The following is a 21,057-nucleotide window of genomic DNA, read 5'->3' on the forward strand; positions in this document are numbered from 1 at the left end:
CCATGTACGTACAATGTACTTATAATAGTAATTACAATAACTATGTCAATAACTATGTAATAACTAGATAGTAACCCTGAACCTACCCCTAAACCTAACCCTACCCCATGTAGTAACCTGTATTACCAGAACTTTCTTAGATAAATACACTGTAAGTACATTATAAATACATGCAAGTACATGTACTGTAAAATAAAGTGCAACCATTAAATTTAATCACTTTCATGTTTATTAATAAGTAAAAAAAATATTATACAAATAATACATCAATATTATTTTTTTTAATCTTTTAAATTGACATGATTGTGTATAGCTTATCAGAATTAGAATGAATACAATTTTATTTTTTTATATATATTAGCCTACTTCATTAAACCCAGATTAAAAGGATGCAGAATATTCTGCATGTGATAACTCTGTCTGTCCAGAAGGCGGAGACATAGTTATCCAAATAAGCCTCACCATAGTTGAAGACGCAAACATTAACCCTGGTCATGTGTTTTCTTTTAGAGTATTCTCTGAGCAGTGCGGATCTGTCCTCTATATCTGGCTTTAACAGTGCCAACACGCTGCATCTGGGCTCAATGAGTGGATGGCAGCAACATCAGATCCAGAACATGCAGCACTCTGCTCTCAGTCAGCTGGGGTGAGTCCAAACCCACACACACTTAATACACGCATCAAACACCCAACACATATTACCTATACACACTTCAAATAGCCTATCTGAACTCTAATGCTCTTAATATGTGTGTCTTTCTCTCACTCTTACTGTTCTATGTCACTGTATAGAACACTTTAAATTCATTATAAACTTTCACAGTCCACATTTTAGTGTTGTTAAACAAATGTAACTGATATGATTGTATCTTTGGCACCTGTGTACAGGAGTGCACCAGCACTCGCTCCGATCCGTAACCGCCTTCATTTCCTTTCCTTCCTACAGAAATTGCTCTAGCACTCACTTATGTCAGGGTTCAAATCTCTCCCTGCCCTCTACTCAAAGCCTGCACATCAAGTCCGAACCTGTTTCTCCTCCTAGAGATCGATCCAGCAGCACCACGCCCGCCGGTTACGGCCCGCTACCGTCCCACCAGCAGCACCAGGGCTTGCCCCCACAGGGGCGACAGGACTCGGGCCGCTCCCCAGCTGACAGCCTCAGCAGCTGCGGCAGCTCGCATGAAGGCAGCGATCGTGACGACCACCGTCCCGACTTCCATTCGCCATTAGGATTGGGCCGGCCTGGCCTGGATGAGCAAGACAGTCCATCCATCAAGCGTGTCCGCCTCTCGGAGGGGTGGGCCACATGATAAGCCCCGCCTTGGACAGTCCCATCCTCGATCTTGACCTCCCAATGCGAAGCGGTTCATGCGCTTTCTGCCGTTTATGACTAATCACAATCATTGCTCTCCCTTATTCTCTGATTTGCTGTAGAGAGGGGAGGAAGTGCTCTCAAAATCACCTGTAATTTTTATATTATTATAATTATTTTATCAGAGTGTGTCTGATATACATATTGTTGTGATTGACGGGTTTTCCGGGAGGGAAGAGGGAAGGAGGACTGATGCAACAGGGTTGGGGAGGGTTAAGTGGGCGGGGTTACTATGCATTACTTGTGCAGTGTATGGAATACAATGTAAAGAAATACCATATATGCATATATATTTACACATTGTGTAGGTGTATATGTATGCAGAGTAACAAATCAACAAAAAGTGTCAGGTACTCTTGGATCTTCTTCTTTTTTTTTTAAGTACATGCTCCAGTCACAAGAGGAGCCACAGATGCAGCGTATCGCAGAGGTGACAGCTTTACACTTGAGTTGTTGTATCAGTACAATATGTACAGATTCCCTTTTTTAGTGCCACTCTCTTCAGACGGCCCCTTCGCTAAATGTATGTTATGGTTGACAATGTCATGTTGCAGGTTCAACGTACTGTACATAAAGGAAAGGCTGGGACACGGGGGAACGGTCAAGGTTGCTGATTTCACACAAACATAACTGTTATGCAAGAATTTCTAAGGATTGTACAGATATATGTGCAGGTTCCTTGGTTAAGTTATGGGGAGTGGGTATTTCAGGAAGAAAAAAGAACTCTCCTGCTGAAGGAAAGAAAATAGCAGGATGGAGTGGCATCGCAGAGATGAAGGACTTTAAATTAAGAGCCATGTTACTTCAGTCTGATGACTTTTTAATCTAGGACTTGCAGTTGTTGTTCAGTATTAAAAAACGAAAAAGAGAAAAAAAAATTGTATGATACTCTTGCTTATATTTTCATATCAAAAAAGGAATACAATGCAAAGCATTTTTTTGTGGCTTTTTGTAGTTTATAAGAGCCAGAATGTGTTTTGATAGCTTTGCTTATATGAGAAATTATAGTAAAAGGATGAGAAACCTTGGGCTTTTCAACTGTAAGCCATGAAATCTGAGACAGTGAACCCTTGCTTTGCTCAATGTTTTTTTCTTTCTCTCTCTTTCTATCTCTTTGTAGAAGTTTTGTTTTTAAATGTGTATTTCTAAGTATATTGAATAATAATATTAAGAATCTTTTTTTTTTAATCTGTGAAATTAACATGCTTGTGTATAGCTTTCTAATATATGAATATATATTATAAACAATTATGTTCATAACTTTTTCCCCATTGCAGGGAATGCTTTTTATTCCCCCCTTCTTTTTTCCTCCACCGGACTGAGTCTTTCAGGGACAAATACATTCAGATTGATGTTTTCAAATTTAAGTTGCACTCATAAATGTGCTCCTTTTTTTATATAAAACGCAAGATATCCACTGAATATTCACAACCTTTTAAAGATCCCAGTGTCACATGACATCGCACTGAAGATTTTACAATATAAGACAGCACAGTCATAGATACCTCATGACTGCTTGTGTAAGTGTGTTGTCATCTTTTAGTGGATTGTGACTAGTTTTGTTCATTTGATATACCCATCTATCATTGTGCTTTCTGTGATTTTTTTTTTTTTTCAGGACATATCTTAGTCTGTTTGTTTTTTGTTTTTTTTTTACCAAAGACAAAAAAGTGGTGTTATGTTTGCCGATCCATTAACATTTCTGGGTTTGAGACCATTGTGTTTCTTCACAAGTTGTCCATGCTAGTGGCTGGTAGCTCTGACTCACCTTCCCAGTGCCTCAGATTACCTTTCAATGAGTTGGTCTTGTTGAGAATTGGGAACATTCTCCTCTAACTAACTAACAAGTGTACATTATTGTGAAAGATGGCATTGTTTGTTATATAGTTTACAACTGTCCTTGTATGACTCTCCGGTTATTTTTCTTTCTTACTTTTTTTTTTTTTTGTCTTTTTCTTTCTTACTTTTTTTAGTTTGACCTTTTTTTATTTATTTTTTTGGTTGACCTTTTCATTTCTCTCTCTCGAGTGTTGTTTCCATTAAGTATATAAATGACAAAATAAAAATGAAAAAATAAAATAAAACAAAATAAAAATGCTGAAAAATTCTGTAGTAACAAATGTAGCTTGTATAAACCTATGGGTAAGGTTGAGAGAAAGTTTCTTTTTTTCTCTCTAACCAGGAGAAAGAGGCTTTCAGCGGCACAAGCTGGACTTTGTCGCCACTTGAAGACAAGATGTAATTAAATTAAACCACATCTCTGTATCTCAAGGGACTTGATTCAGTATGAAGTAAAAATTAATGTATGAAATAAAAATTGTTTCTCCTGCTGGGACTAAAAAAGGTATTTGTATTTTGCAGAGAATTCAGTAAAGTTACTGGCTTTCTTAGTTACACAGATGTCCTGGTGTGATTTTTATTGTGTTTTGTCCCTCAACTTGACTGCAACATATCTGTGTGTTCGTGTTATTTATTCAGTATATCTAAACCAAACATTTTCCTGCTCAAAATGTTTAATTGCAGAAGCATAAGTACAGAATTGTTGTAATTATTATTATTATTATTATTATACAGATCTCAGGCTGTGGTCATTACATGTCTTAAAATTCAGGTATACACACAAGACTTTATCACTCTGTGTAGAGGCTTTACCATGCTGTGTAGCGTCGCACCACAGAACCTGTGGTAGTGAACAAACATGTATTTGACTGAGTAAAATATTTAATCATATTCATCACACAATCATACATTTTTTTTTTTTGAATATTATGCAAAAATTACTTCTGTTTCTTAAAATATAACATTGAATTAACTGTAATTAAGTTATTACACGAATATTTGTGACAAGCTTTTTGTTCAGCCAATCAGAAGGCTTTCAGGCGCTTTCTGCCGCGTGCACAGCGCCAGTAATATATTGAACCGGAAGCTAATCTTTGATGAATTTTCGAGTTTAGAGAGTGTAAATAATCGAGATTTCTTACCTTTCATCAACGGCCTACACAGCCAAAGCTCCTAAAAGATATAGTAATATAAAGAGACCGAAAACAGCAGAACATCAGTAAAGATTTTCATGGTTTAGGGAGGTAAGACCTTCACAACGGTTATAAACCAATCCTGATTTCTTCGTTTCTCGTTTGCTCCCCATGGTTAACCCGAAGTAGCAGGATTGTGGAAAGATGCACGTTTAGATGCTAACATCGCACAATATTCTTCTGATAATAACATCCCTCTGTTTAGAATTCTTTATTCTTCATCGTTTATCCCCCTGTTAATATGTTTAGCTCCAAAAGTTTATTAAATATTTGTTGTAACGTATTTATTGATAGAATTGGTATTTACAGTGGTAATATGAAGAAGCATTTAGTAGCCTAGCAGGCTATAGTCTAAATCAAGGGTCTTTTTAAACCGTGGGTCCACAGCTGCACTGCAGGATGTGATGTTTGATCACAAATCTTTTTTTTTTCTTCATGGATAAAACAAATTTATAAGAAATCACAAAGTCAATTTAAATAAGCACCCTGAAATGAGACAATGCAAGAGCACCTTCAGTAGATATTAATGAAATAGCCTAATATTATTGAATAAACAGATTTAGCAAATGCTCTGGGGTTTTGAGTTGGAGAGATGCAGCCAATCAGATGTGTGTTGGTCTGTCAGATGTGTTTAGTCTACGCTGCAACGCCGGAGTTTTTGTTCGGTGCTGAGTTATGCTCCTTCTCGAGAACCATTAACCAACAACGACACGACGTAAGCTAGAAGTTCATTATGCAGTGTAGACAAATTTACTAATCCAACTTGTGAAATCGTGAAATGAGATGGGTTACAGTGGGTTAGTTATTGTAAAGTAAACACAGACTAGATTCATTTTAAAATAAGCTTACAGTATATGCATATATATATAATTACAATTATAATTACAATATATGACTCTGCGAATCCATAAAACAGATGCATACAACTAATTATTATTATTATTATTTATATTTTTAATCTCAACGTGTTCTTTCTTATGATGCATAAATCTCAATTTTAACAATAAAAAGTAACATACAGGTAGTGATACATGTGCAAAAATCTTTATCATAATATGCTTAGTTTCTATTAATATCGAAGGCTGTATGATCAATAGCTTTGCTTGACACGTTTTGTCTCGAGGGTCTCTGCTCCATTTCTCTGTCGCCTATAGGTCCTTATCCTGCAAAATGTTGAAGCCTAAACTATCCCCTTTGAATTTATGTATTTAATAACCTTTAAGTGGCCTATGTAAAAAGGTTTTTTTTTTTTTTTTTTTTTTTTTGAGATTAAAAAACAACTGAATTTGAGATTACCCGAACCAAACTGAATTGCATTGTTGTGGAAACTGCAAATGCTTTTGAAGAGACAATGAATCCTTCTGGCCACAAGATGTCGCCATTGATCAATGTTTAAAAGATTTTGTGACGGGCTATGTTGCCTTTATTTGATTTCATTCACCCGCTTCTTACAGTGAAACTGTAAGATACCTGAACTAATCGCTGTGAGCTGCGTTAAACCATACTTTCATACTGCATAAAAAAATTCGACATAAGTTACATATTCAGACTCTTTGATTAGACGTTAAGTTGTATTGTATTGTGTGTTGTATTAAATTAGTTTTTGTACTGAATGCATTTTAACCAGCTTGGTCACATTATTCGCTGTTGGCATATGTACACAAGATGAAAAATTTGTAATGCTCAAAATAGGCTACTTCCATCACATATATTCTAGTCACACGTGATAATTTTTTATTTCATATGCATATTTTTCCCCATATCTCAAGACATGAAGTTGTCACATAACCTATAGTATTTAAATGATGATCCTAAGAAGTATTATCAAACAAACTGATATGTATCGTTTAAATATTGTATAAAACTAAAATATAAGCTTAAGTATTTTTGAACGTCTGTGATGATCAGAAAGAAAGTCACAACAATGATATTATTTCAACGTTTAATCAACAGGTTATTTAAATCAAAAATACATTATAAATGAAAACAACAAACGAAAGAAAGAAAGAGAATCAAAGGCGCACTTTGACACTGAACGAATTTGCAGTTAAAACTTACATAGGCCTACCGATTAATAATTGCGAGCCACATGTACTATTAACAAATGAACAGATAGCTTATTATATACACTTATTTTTCACAAATACCATTGAATATAATAAAAACTTTGAAACATTTCACAAAAAAAAAAAATCAAAAGCTCGTATGATAACAGATCCAATCATTGCAGTAGGCTAAACTCATTCTGACGGTATTTCTGCTAAAAAATAAACGGAAACAACAGCAGTTTCTTTCGAGTAAACCAAAATGTTTCTTTTAAGATAGGTTGTTTTTGGTTATTTTATTTTATTATTTTTATTAATTTATCACCCATAAACATGTAATAATCATCGATAAATAGACTGTTAGTTGCGGATAATTTGGTTATAATGTCCAATCGAGATTGGATAATATGATTTATTTCTATGTATCAATAAAAAAAGTTTTCGTCGTGACATATCGAAAGCATACACATGAGTTTTTTACTATCAGGTGAATATGGTATAGCCGAACTGTGATGGTTTCAAAGATTAAATATAAATTTAATTTTTAAATGAACCATGCGCGTTAATACATCCCATTCTTGTATGCTTGAAAACTGCTATCACAATGCAAAAAAAAAAAAAAAAAAAAATCCGTGCAATAATACATTCAGGCTCATAACTGCATCATCTTGAGCAGGCATTTATAATATGTCGCTTGTAACCCGCGTATTGGTCAGCATTGGCTGCAACACGGGTGTTTTTTTTTTATGTTTTGTTTAGCAATTTTTAAAAATGAAAATTAACATTTGAAATGTATCTTTGTTTACCAACACATTACCTGAATTTATTTAGGGCTCGATATAATTTACATGAGCTACAATAGTTTGTCATCACTGATAATTGAGGGTGACAAAAAATATAACGGGCTCTAACAAAGGCAGCCTATACCATAAAACATGTGATGATACATGTGAAAATGCGTTTATAGCCTGTCTACTGGATCTTATTATCTCCCATATAGAAATTTGCGTCGCCTTAAGTGTCTCCAAAGAAGAAATTGACGCAAGGCTCTTATATAATTTAACGTAAGCAAGTAGATTTAATTTTACATCTATCAATATGCCTATGTGTTTACCGTTTGAAATCGTTGCAGGCTATCAATCAGTTTCTTTTGAGAGATCAGTCGAAGATTTATATAAATGGAAGCCTTGAAAGATAAATGAATACATAATCGAATCGAATTATGATAATAGATTATTTTGAATGTGTGAATGTTCACGTGGAATTATTAAATCGTTACATTTGTTTCTGCACGAGTTTGCGATAGAGCATTACACCACTAGATGTCGCCACATGTCACAGAAATGCATCACGGTGACTCAAATTTCATTTCCAACTTCGAAAGAATTTCTAGAGAATGAATGGCTGAGGCAATATTTAGAAATGGCTTGAAATATCATTTAGAATAGCTATATTTTGTTATTTCATTTACTGTCTTGTACGTTTAGATGGCCACGAGGTTATGTGTTCTACAGGGAAAATAGAAATGTAGCCTGACGGTTAAATAGGGGAAGGAAACGTTCATAATATTAAAAAATACTTGTAAATACCTATCGTTTCATCTTAATTATCTGTTAATCGTATAGCCTATGTGTGCACTGCATTCGCAGAGCTTAAAAGTGGAAAGAAAACATGAACGTATTTGTATTGAATTACCTGGAAATCAGCCTCTCTCTCTCTCTCTCTCTCTCTCTCTCTCTCTCTCTCTCGCTCTCTCTATAACAAGTTTCTCCATATATTAGCCTATTATGTATATTTATTTTTTACTTCTTTATATTTATTGTGAAATGAACCAGAGAGAGAAAAGGGAGAGGAGAAAGTAAAATGAGCTGTAGCCGACGGCTCGCTTAAGACATTTTAGATTGTCTTGTTCTCATCATTTACGCGCGTAATTAAAGAGGCTGGATTACATATACTATATATAGTGTGTGTGTGTCTGTGTGTGTGTTTATCTATCTATCCATATATATATATATATATATATATATATATATATATATATATATATATATATATATATTATTCTGATGCCATAAGTGACCATAAAGACAGTTTATTACATTTTTCCTTTGTATGTTTATCTCAATTGTATTAATCTTTTCAATCTAATAACAGACCTGTGTATTTACAGGGACACGTAAAATAGCCTATACAAGATTTATATATTTCATAAAAGTTAATCTAAACAAATGCCAATTTCTCTCAGTGAAACCTCGATTTTTCTGAGCCTCGAAAACAGTCTGTTAAGACACTTTTGGACTATAAGGGTGTCATCAGGAATGGCCTGAAATCTCTTTCATTCTCCGCGAAGTCACTTGACTACATATCCACGCTATGTTAACGTTAAACTTGCTATATCAGCCTACTTAATCCAGAAGACCCCTCGATGACAAAAACTAAATAATGCTTATAATTCAATGCAAAATAACATATCATGAAAATAAATTAAGATTTGAAGATAACTATCAGAATTCATTACCCATACATAATAGTTTTATATTAAACAGGGTTTATATTTTAACTCAGGACTTTAGGGTGAGTCATTGATATATTTATAGGAGCTGTGGGAAAGTTTGAAATCCTTTTCTCAATAGGTTTTACATATGCATAAGTATGGTAATCGCGATCCTGCTGTGTTGCAAACAGTCGCAGCAGATCATACATGTGCTGCACAACTTCGGACCGTACGAAGTCGCCAAGACGAGGACATGCAGAGTCCAAGTAAGTCCTGTTTCTCTCATTGACGTCTGCTCGTATAAAGAGATAAAGCAGGGCTGTCTGAAGTTTGTTTAAGGCGGAAAGCATGCGGGCAGGACAGCACGTGTGTTGACCCATTGGGAGTAAATCTTTACGTGTGCCCGTCTGTCCACTTCTATTGGGTGCCAGATCAGTTGAGCAAAGGTTCACAAGATGAAGATCAGACGCTTTACGATTAGGAACTATGAAGAAGAAATGCCTAAGATTGCGCAAAAAGTTCTGGAAAAGAGTCATGACTCGAAAGTGAACGCAATTATATTAATAGGAAGTGGATATTAGGCCTAATGATGACTTTGGCGGTAAGTTTTGACGACGATGATGTTTGTGTGAATTGCAAAGAAATTGATTTCGTTCGTCAATTAATTTTCTAATATTTGCCTCATGATTTCAGCTTTTCTTTTAGACTATTATCAGACTGTCCATGTGGGTTAAGGCAGCTAAAGAGAACTAAAGACACGATGCTTATTTTTGAATTACTATGTAGTGACAAAATATTCATAAAAACTGTTTTTTTTTTCTGTAATAATAATGTGTTGATACTGTTAAGTGCATAGCAATTTTGCATAGACGACTTCCAATTGTATGCAAATATTTCCTTTGTCTAGTAACTAACTACAGTTGTAGTATCTTTTAACCGAAGGAGAGATGCTTCAGATGAATGATATGCTAATATAACACAATGCTATTTGTGCCTTTTTGTTTGAGCCGCTCAAATGTCTTTGTTCGCTTATAATGCTTTTGAATATTTACAGTGGTATTTTATAATATTTATATTTATCGACGGATCCTAAAGAATGAATAAGTAAGAAAAAAAAAACGTTACGGATTGTTTAACCTTCTTTAAATGGATGAAATTATGCAAAAATGGACACAATGCTGTAACCTACAATACAATATAAAATCAGCATCGCGAAGAGCCCAATCATTCTGGCAAATGCGAATGAAATAAAATGGAACCAAAACAACACAGCCACCGTGAATGCAAAGGAAATTCAAATATACCTTTTAAATATGCATCAATATTAAAATAATACAGGACCAAAGGACCAACTGCGGTGGAGATGTAAGAATGGCGGAGCAGCGTCTCATTATGCATGATGGGCGACTTCCCTGGCACAGAGTCTCCGCTTCTTTGCTGAATATGATCCAGTATTCACGGTCAAGAAAGGTTCTGCCTTTCAACAAAAACAGCAACTTACATATTCTTCCGAAAAAGAAACGAGCCACCTCGAAGCCGATGAGGGGAAATTACTCCGACCGCTGAAAGAAAGGCTGTGTTGGGGGATTTGCATATTTGATGCGCTAATTTCCCTGATGTATTTAAATATGGCTGCACGTAGCCGATAGGCTTGCTACGTCATTGGACGTGACCTCGTTGTAAAATCTAAACGTGAATTCGTTTTAGTCCAACTCAAGTGCCAGCAATAATTGAGAACTGTGAAGAATACGAATTGGGCAACATTATTTGGAAGCGTTCAGAATCTCAAATTAGGGAATGTTGTGTTAAAAATCTGATCCTGATCATTAAATAATACTAATAAAAATAAAATATATTTCTACAATGACTATGACAACAATGTAGAAATAGCCTATGCATGGTGTGAATTGTTGAGTTTTTTGCCCCCCCCTCTTTTCTTTTTTTTGGGGGGGGGGGGGGTTAGTCTGGTGATCTTGACCCCCTTTAATTAAGGTTTGAATTTAATTAAGGTTTGGAGCCCCCTTCATTGAAGGTCAAAACAATAGATCTGGAGTGCATATTCTGTTACATATGTTTCAAAATTGAGTAAAAGTAAATCAGTGCGCGCGCATTTAAATATAATGCTGGCGAACAGCAATCTCGGTCACCAGCTGAGGTAACTATAGCAACGGTATGCAGCACTTTTGGTTAGGATCATCATTGGATAGGGCACTGACAAAATTTTTATGATTGTTTCTAACATCATTATAAATTCGCTTATCAAAAGTATGATGTATTATTTAAAAAGAATTTTAGACAGTTGCAGTTGTAACTAAAAGAGCCAAAAGAGGACTGCCTGTAGACTATATAATTCCCACACTGCAAATATTGTTACGTGTAACCTATAGGCCTTCACACTCATGGCAGTGTTATGAGGCCCTATCCTGTACCTGCACGCGCACTCGCACATGAGGTTATGGTGGGTTTAAATTATATATATTAAAAATATAACTTTTCCCTTTCATTCTTTTTTTCTTTTCTTCTTTAATTGTTTTCCCCTTCACAAGCTATTACGTATCAGTGTGAAAGTTTTCTCCGAGCTAATGATGTCCTCTCAGTGTCAGATGACCACTGCGTTCCGTCAGTCAAAACGTGTTGGGCTGAAGCGCTCGGAGCAAATTCATTACCGCAGTCAATCCGTAACCTGGTCTGGGAACTCGGGGCTAGTCCACGCCAATAGAGGAACAATGCCTCCTCAGTTCAAGTCCAACAAAAGACCTGGCGAACTTGTTTGAATTTCAGAGCACGTCCTTTCTTTCACAGAGAGGACTGCCCCCTCCCGAACACCCTTCATGAAAAAAAGAAAGAAAAAAGAAAAGAAAAAGAAAGGGGGGGAAACATGCCGACCTTCCCTGCTCAACAGTGCACTTTTCTATTTGGTGCTGCAGACAAATAGGTTATGGGAAACTTCTCAACCCCTCCTCTCTTACCCCCCCCCCCCTCACTGGCTCTCGCTTATATGGTGGCTGTCGTTCTCGTGCGCTTGGACTGTGCTCTTGTGAGAATCAGAGCCGCTGAGACACGCGTAATCAACTGAGTATTAGCGGCAATTTTAAACCGAAAGCTCTCCGTGCACGCCGGCTTCTTACCTACAGCAGGAGTTGCATCTGGTCACGTCGACTTCAGCATAATAATAATAATAATAATAATAATAAAACATTTTCTCAAGTGAGTACATATGGAAACACTTCTCTTTCTCTCTTTCTTTTTTTTCTTTTTTTTTTTTGTGGCCATTAAAAATACTACAGTGCTATTAGTTGGACGAATGAATTTTTTGGGGGGGATATTACAACGTCATAGATATTAACATATTTTGGACTTATCTAACACAAAGCACTTGTCTCAAGGCCAAAGTCTCGTGCAGTGATGCTGCAAGTAGCCTATACTAGCAGGTAACAAAGTATCACTACTTGTCATTGTGCGCAGGAGAATTTAGCATCTGGAACAGAAAACCTGCTTAGACTGCATGTCAATACATCAGTCACACCATTTATCTTCTTTCACACACATTTACATGAGATGCATGTGAGCTGTCATTGCTTCTAATTTAAACACTGTAATGTTGATCGAACCTCTTTAGGATTCTAGACAGAAGAAACTATTTTTTTTGTGGTGGTGGTGTTTCAGGAAACACAGGCAACTACATATAATGTCAGTTTTTTTTTCTTTAAGCCTATACATAATATGTGATATTGCTTATAAGCTTCATTTGAGCATGTGAATGAAATGTTTTATTCACTCTTATAAATTTTACCAGTGCTTTGTGTGTGTTGTTTCTGTTTGGCTATGCTTTAGAAAGGAGGGATAGGTTTTATTTTTTATTTTTTTTTATTTTTTTACTTATAGCTATTTATTGTCTAAATAGAGACTTTTGCAGCAAGGGCCACTGGGGCCAGTAATTGAAACTGCTGTGACATGATTCACCTAAACCAGTTAAGTAAGAATTGACCATCATATTAGATTAAATACAAAATGATGGCTGTCTTTTGACCTTGGATGTGGCCACAATTAGAGACCTGTAAGGCAAGAGTTCAGTTATTTGTGCATGTTACTGTACAGGCCTACAGAACACCTTGTGTGCTGACATCCATATGTCCTGATGTGTTTCAGATAATCTGCAGTTAATGAGAACGTGTGAAAATGAATTGAAGACACATTGTATAAGATCAGTGACATGGATCATTTTATTTAGTATGTTTTTCAACTTTACAATGATAACACTCACACACACACAGAGAGAAAGAGAGAGAGAGATTGTGCTTAGAGTCCCATATTATGAAATCCACACAAATGCTTTAAAGACATCATCACGTTTTGATTGATAGGTTTGTTATCCACTTACTGCACTCAATTACAGTTCTCACGGCACAGAAAGTATGTAATCAATTTCAAATGTGAGAGCATCAACATATGCTAGCAATGGAAACCACCTTACTCTGTCTAGAGAGCAGCTGCTATACATACCTTTGTGTGTTGACATGGCAATGCCAGAGGAACGATCGCAAGAATCTTGTCGCCGGCGAACACTGCATGTATTCAGACGCACTGAAATTTGAAATCCTCGTGATCCTGGGTGATTGGCATTGCCTCTCAAATATTTCCATCAAGTATTCTCGTCGTTGAAAATATGTCATGCGAGCAGCAAAAAGGATCGGCGCTTCAAGGGATGCAAACGCACTCTGGAGATTTCTAATGACATCATCATTATCATCACCTTGCACTCCCGTGGTCCGAGACCTTTGACCTTCTCTGGCTGGTCCATATTTTGGTATTGGAAGCCCGTCCCCCCGCTTACCCCCTCCACCCCCCACTTCTCGAGATGTGGCCCTGTTCCCTCTCTCAGACCGCTGGCAGCAGCAACACAATCCTCCTCTCGTCTCTCTCATAGCAGCTCTCAGGGATCTGTGGCATTACCGATCTCCTCCGTGCACGGACAACCTGCCACCCCTCGGCCAAAAATAAAAGAGAGATCTCTCCATTCAGTGCCGACACAAACGCGATGTTATTTCCGCGTGCACTTTTTTCCTCTGGAATCGGATTTTTCCTTTGTATAATCTCGCTGCTGGTTCCGTGGGATATCTATCGCTGCTGCTACGATTTAATAGAGCCAAAGGAGCCTTTTGTGAGATTGGGAGGTAATTTGCAATGCAAATGATGGCCTATGCAAGGATGACTGCTTCTTATTCGACAGGCTCCCTTACTCCAACTCGCATATTGTTTTAACATTAACTGCTCCGATGTCAAATGGATTATAGCTTCCGTTTTGATCCTCATTACCCTGTGAAGAAGCTGTCATTTATTTTTGTTGCGAGCATACCTACTTTTAAGAACTACAAATGACAATTGTGAAGTCCTGTGCCTATGTTTTATTGTTTTAGCAAGTTCTTCACTTGGATTTATCCACTGAGGTGTCCGGGGATTGCTGTTGTGGAATTGGAAGCGAGTTGTTATCTTTGGTTATCTAGCTGTATGAGTATGTTCCACTTCATAAAGCTAGATAACCGAAAGTAAAAACTGCCTCCTGGCTCATCGAAAACTCTGGATGCCTAATGACACGAAGATACAAAAATACATTGTATTATATTAGGCTATCTGCCACTATCAAGAGATCTGTTAGAACACAACGTCAGACAATAATGTATTATTATTATTATTATTATTACTGTATTTATTTATTTATTTAAATTATTATTTTAGGTTGCATATGGTGTTACGCTGCTTTGAAAAGTAGTAGGCTATATGCAGTTTCTACTAAACGCTAGCGTGCAAAAAAATATTGTAAACATTAACGCAAGTAAACAAAAAAGTCAGCTTCCTTTTTCCTTAAGTATGGTATTGTTTTACCCAACAGGATAAATTAATAGATTCGCAGAGGTTAAATTAATAATACTCGAGTTTGTGTGGTCTCACCAATTTACTGAAAACTGACACGTGAAGAGAGAGGAACCCACGTGCTCACTATTTATTTCAGCTCGGTCGCCTTTGGCCAGGAAACGGCGCTGGCATCCCAAACAGAAATAATTAGGACATATAGAGAGAGCTGACAAAAATGAAAAGGGGTGGGCACATGGGGAGCGAGGGGGTCGGTCCTCCTTAATTGATTCCGTTAAACGGAGCGCAGTAGATGTGAACGACTGGACGCTCCCATTCCCACGCTCGAGGGCAAGTGGCAATGCCACGGCCCTATCCAGAATATGACAGACAGCGCCGGCGGGCTGGGGGGCTGGGGGCGACATGGGTCATGAAAAGATGTCAAGTGCACCCGACTCATCTGCATCCCTTTAGAAAGTGGCGACCGTTCCCAGCATCAGCAGACGCGGGCCCCAAAGCAGGAACAGTAGCCTAACGGCTGTGAATATCTCACAGGCATGATAGCTGTAGCTACGCTGCTACTGCTGAGGTGAATTGTTTTTTAAGTGTGGGAATAACAAGGCGTGTTTATGTAAAAGAAGTAGCGTATTGAGCTTGAAGTTCTGAACCATAGATTTGCAGCAACTCTGCATTAGACCGCGTTGAAACATGACATCACCCCTATTGTCCTCAAAGCCTTGCATTTGAACTTGACAAGTGTGAGATTTTTTTCTTTTTCTCTTTCGTCTGGCTTAACGCCCTCTCATTATACCGTATTTATTCTGTGCAATAGACCTTTAATAGGCTTGTAGGTCTACGCTGTTATGATTTTATTTGTCGTGTGTTTTTTTTTTTTTTTTAATAATACGATATTTTAGAGGCCTGTAAGGCAAGTTAGTTGAAGACTTTTTTTGTAGGGTTAGCACTGATTAGCTAAATCAGTAAGCCTTAAAAAAAATTCTGTCTTCAACCACACAGCATCGTTTCTGTAACATTATCAAGAAATTAAACACCTGCAATGGTAATTTCATTCAGTCTTAGAAACATCCCATAGCTTTAAACACATTTTAAAACGAAATAATTGTTTTATTATCTAGCCAACAGCATGTTTTTAAACAAATAAATCAATTAAAATATGTTACTGTTGTTGTTACTGTATTTGTAGTTTTACTTTTCAAAATTATGATCTATTTAAAAAAAGCTTTGTTTAAATGCCTGACAACCTAAAGTAGTTTTCATGCCCGGCTCATGTCTGTGAAAACCTGTAATAGCAGGGCCTTATGTGTTGCCAAGAATAATAATAATAATAAGAGAGAGAGAGAACGTGATATTGTCAGGCAAATACCAGAATCTGTTGAGAAAAGACAAAAACATGCTTTTTACTTATGTGTCATATAAAATTAATTAGACATTTTCTCCAGTGTTTTTTTTTATTTTTTTTTTATTTTTTTAGTTTATTAGTATTATTGCATCACAAAACCATGCATATTTCCGTTAACACAGCAGTCGAAACCTTCATAATTCCTCTAATGTGACATGTCCTTTTACATATCCAGCGCTTGCTATGAACCAGGACTTGACAGTCAATCTATTCAAAATGTCCGCAATGCAATTTAATGTGTACTGTTGAAAGGTTGAATGTGGTGTTCAATGTTTGCAAATCATTTTTGAGATCACTTCTTTCATTACTAAGATACCACATGCTTTGAGTGATAGAAATGGGTCATGTTTTTTTTTTTTTTTAAGAATATCAGTGATACTAGAGAAGACAGCGCTGCATGCTATAAGCCAGTGCTTTCACTTTAACATATAAAATACATAGTTGATAAATTAGCTATTATAATTTTTTTGTGTGTGAGGATTTACACCTGCTAGATCATATCTTGATGTAAAAATATAATCTCTGTTTTTGAGGTTTTTATAAAAAATGAGTAAAGACACATCGCTCTGAGCTTCAACTAAATATTCAGCATGTTTAGATGATTTAGGACCTAGATTGAGCTGAACTCCTAGGTTCCTTTTGAATATTAATTTTTATGTAGTAGGCTGGCTGCCTGCAGCTCTATGAATGAGCCGTTTGCTATTGTGTGTGTCTTAGACAGTTCAGACATATTGCTGTCCTGTAATTGGCTGAATACTATAACCATGGCGACCATGGCAGCTTATCTGTATTCATTGGGCAAGCAATCTTCATATTTTTGGCTACTCCGCATCCTCTGCCTGTTCTCAGCCACAAACCTTTCACAGCGCTTCTGCACAGTTGCCTTTAATACTGTGCTCCTCTCATCGAATTGTTAGCATTTGGGGAATTGACATCGTTTCTGTTTATTTTCTTGAATATAGTTTGTTTTGCTCAAATTTTAAATATATATATATATATATATATATATATATATATAATCATTGGATGCTTAGCCTATTTAGTTTTTAACTTCCTGAGTGTTAATTGTTAACATGGCCTGTGCTCTTTCGCATTTGGAGAGAAAATAGATGCAAATGTAAATAACATAACTAGCCATATTCAAAGCCAGTGGGACACAACAAGTAAGATGAAATTTAATTAGATTTTTTTTTTAATAACATGAGTTATACAGAGAGATTTAAAAGGGTTGTGTTTTTTTTTTTTTAGTTAGTGGTTCCATCACTGAATTCAAATAGGCAGTCTTCTGTTCATGTTAGATCTGTTTATCCAGTTCTTTATGTATTTATATATCTCATTTTATGATGAGAAAGCTTATGGTTAAGCTTTTAGTCCCTGGGCGCAGATAAGAGAAGTCACACAATTCTACAACAACATTCAGGTTTACTTTCAGGTTGTATGTCCCACAAGTTACATTTAGTTTGACACACAAAGTGACATTTAGTAAATAATTTGCTGCATATTGATACTTTTTACTGTGTTGTGATGGGATAAGTGCAGTAGCTTTTTCTCTTTTATCTCCCACTGGTTTCTTAAGAAGCATTTCTAGATTCAGTAACCTTATGTGCATGTGTAAGTTTACTTCCTACAAACTAATGGAATAAAGGGGTGTAAAATGTGCTGCGATGTTAAACAAGCAGATACATGTTGGCACAGAGCATCCTGTAGACCAGCCCCTTCTCGACCAGGTCACATGTACAGTGTTGTCCCCGCTGGTTGGAGTCGCTGTGGCAACAAGGGTGATCTCACATGCGTATGATGGCAATGTGCAAAAGCAGAACAGGTTCCATGTACTTGTGTGTATTAGTAAGAGGTAGATTCTCTATGCTTGTATGTGCTTGTGTGTGTTTGCATCCAGATTTGTCATGGTTTGTGTGTGCAATTAGGAACATCAATGATTCAGCAACAATCTGGTATCTCGCACTCAAATTTTGATTTATCAGAGTCAATGCACAGTTCTTTGACATCTCAGAGAAGCAGACAGGTCTAGTGCCAAAATGTTAGTTCAAATAGAACAACCCTGCAGCATGATTCATGGAGCAAATTAACCTCAGAGTCAAGATTTAGAAGCAGTACAGTGATTGCAAAAATGATATTTTACCCTTCGTAACATGAGTAAATTCTCACAAATTGTAATGGTTAAAATGCCACAGTTCAATCCTGCATTTAGTAGTTCAATCTTGACTTAAACTTCAAACTCAGTTCAGTATGAGACTCAGGGTTTTTTAAGTGACTGAATTATTGATTTAATCTATTGTGTAATACTACTGTTGATTTTGTCAAATATCTATCATTGTGAATTATATATCATGTAATATGTCTTGTCACAATGAGTGTAATTGGTAATTGACAGATATTGACAGTTTTAAAATGGTACAAGATTGAATAATATTATTTTTTACTTTAAGCCAGAAGCAATCTAAGTAATAACGGTGCTGTGACACTGTATGCATTAGTGGCGTTAACTACAGCAGCTTGACTGAGGATGTCTGTTGTCTGCTGAATTTAGATTATGCAAATTCTCAGGGCTATAAATAAGTCAATAACTGTGTCTCAAATACCCCTCAGAACTCGAATCTGATGAAAGAGCCAAATGATGCATGTCATGCCAATGAGAAGCTTGACAATATTATTTACCAAAAAAAAGTATAATTTAAAGCCTACATTCTTTACAAAATCATTTTTACTTAACAGGATTTTAATTTTTTTTTTTCATTTAAGGATCGGTTTGAAGGAACCTATTTTGAAATATGTTACCAGAAATTTTTCAGGAGTGAATAATGCAGTTTAAATCTGGCTTTATATTGAGTTTGTTTTCTGAAAAAAACGTTAGGCCATTTACCGTAATAATCAAGTCAGGTGAAATCATTATAATTAGGGTTGTGCCACCTAATTTCTTAGAAAATCTGTGCAGAGATTCTCTATGCACGGTAACACGGGTTACTATCCAAAGGCAGCATTTGTCATACATGGCAGTAATGTTGCACAGTGAAGTGATGCACATTAGCATACTCACATTTGAATCGCTCCATTCTGTGCAAATTTAATGCATGCGGACTCATGCATATATGCGGACGCTCTAGACTCTCTGCTTAATATCCTTATTAGTGACGTGGGAATTAAAAATTTATCATGCAGGTGGGGTAGGTTAAGGGTGCCATACAATCTTCCTAGAATCGCATTGCAGACTCTGAGTAGGGAGGAGGTGGGCTGGGCTCCGTCAGCGCAGTAGCATTTCCTTCAAGGTGCCACCATCTTAAAGAATTTAGCAGTGGTGAGCATGCGAAAAGGATAGACCTAAAATGTCCGCTGGCACGCTCTTGATTACCTCGTAATTTTACCCACCTCGTATGTTCCAATAACTCACCACCGCATTCGCATAACCATGCTCGCCAATTATGAAATTAGCTAGCGTCTCTGGCAATGTGCATGTCTAGAAACCCATTTGCATGCATAAACCCGCCCCTTTTTTGTCAGCTACATATGCGAATTGCTTGTGGCAAGCCTTGTACTTATCCGGCACAACACGTCCCATATTCCAACACAGCATGGAATCGTCTGCATTTCACCCACTTTGTATTCATCTTTAGCTGTGTGCGATTAGAAAATTCTGCTTGAATATTTATTTGCCCTACGTAGAATTGTGGCCCTTGGCTGAAGCTAAAAAGAAGGCCAGATTCTTGTAAATTTAACGCGTTTTGATATGTTTCAAAAAGATTGTGTTCAATGTGACACCCATCTCGTTAATTGCTAAAGTCATTATTAATATAAAGTGATCATCAACTTAACATTAAAATACCCTTTTGGCAAATTTAACAAACATTTCAATGGAAATGCTGTCATAACATTTGCACAGCAGAGGTGTGCCTTATTGCTCGCTGTCTTTAGAAGAAGGAGTCACTCAGAGGAATTGCTATTCCTCACTCGGGCTCCACTCCATTCCACTGTCTTAATTATTTCAAAGGTGGCTGTCTGGAATAGAACTCGCTGTATGACACTTCCATTTGCATTACCTTTCATCTCTGCGCGTCCTCTTGGCACTGCCGAGGCAGGAGTGCTAGAAATGACTCTTAATGCTTACCTCCTTGTGTATCTCCCCCATACAGACGCACAAAAACATATAGAACGCTTTGTAGAAGCCTTGCATAATGCTAAATGCGTGTTACACTTGCAAATATGTACTAGAACTGCAGTTAAAAGTGTATGTAGGTATACTTCTGATTTATGGTGATCAACCATTTGAGAGGGTAAAATAAGTGCTAATAATAGAAGGCCAAGCAAAGCATTAGTTTTATACATTCTCATGTTGAAATGTGCTACATTCATCCATCAGCAGGACTGACACGACTGTCATAGAGTGATGGGCTCCCTTTGAATTCAGTGTGGAGGAAAGCATCAAATAGACATGATATTACAGTGCAGATTGGCAGCGAGGCATTCTCGTAGAGAACGGACAGTTGCAGGAATCACACCGCCGTGGTCCTGTGTTATCCTGGTTCGGACAGAGCTACTGCATGACTTTCTACAGATGCCAACCAGCAGGGATGGGATAATGAGGTGGCATTGTTGGAGATCCATTTCACGTGTGTGCATCAGTTGTTGTCAGTTAGGGATTTGTGCATGTGTTTATATATTATCCTCCCGCACACACGTTTGTTGCAAGTTTCGCACGTACCTTTATCTGCACAGAGTGTTCCGAGACAAAAGGTCTGTGCAAATGTCCTCTTGAGCCTGCCATGTAGACTACCGTCACCCGGTATATCTGAGAAGTGTTAATTAGCATGAAAGTGGGCAACAGAGGTGTC

General features: G+C 36.9%; 1 protein-coding gene and 1 long non-coding RNA gene across 14 annotated transcripts in view; both read left to right on the plus strand.

Moving 5' to 3' along the window:
• Nucleotides 1-3,768, plus strand: part of LOC127999208 (myocyte-specific enhancer factor 2C) — a 69,595-nt gene extending 65,827 nt beyond the window's left edge. For 6 of the 11 annotated variants that reach the window (XM_052592167.1, XM_052592175.1, XM_052592168.1 and 3 more), the window contains 2 exons: nucleotides 511-646; nucleotides 947-3,768. In XM_052592167.1, coding sequence (XP_052448127.1) covers nucleotides 511-646; nucleotides 947-1,310 — 500 coding nt within the window. In that variant the 3' untranslated portion in view covers nucleotides 1,311-3,768. Of the gene's footprint in view, nucleotides 1-510; nucleotides 651-946 lie in introns of those variants that run through there. The other 5 variants (XM_052592177.1, XM_052592171.1, XM_052592172.1 and 2 more) reach the window with 2 other exon arrangements.
• Nucleotides 3,769-4,259: 491 nt separating this feature from the next.
• Nucleotides 4,260-21,057, plus strand: part of LOC127999324 (uncharacterized) — a 42,481-nt gene continuing 25,683 nt past the window's right edge. The window contains exon 1 of one of the 3 annotated variants that reach the window (XR_008172149.1): nucleotides 4,260-4,455. This is a non-coding gene — a long non-coding RNA (uncharacterized LOC127999324). Of the gene's footprint in view, nucleotides 4,456-9,078; nucleotides 9,210-9,239; nucleotides 9,545-21,057 lie in introns of those variants that run through there. The other 2 variants (XR_008172161.1, XR_008172155.1) reach the window with 2 other exon arrangements.

This window comes from Carassius gibelio, chromosome A5 (genome assembly GCF_023724105.1).
Source record: "Carassius gibelio isolate Cgi1373 ecotype wild population from Czech Republic chromosome A5, carGib1.2-hapl.c, whole genome shotgun sequence".
Lineage (NCBI taxonomy): Eukaryota > Metazoa > Chordata > Actinopteri > Cypriniformes > Cyprinidae > Carassius > Carassius gibelio.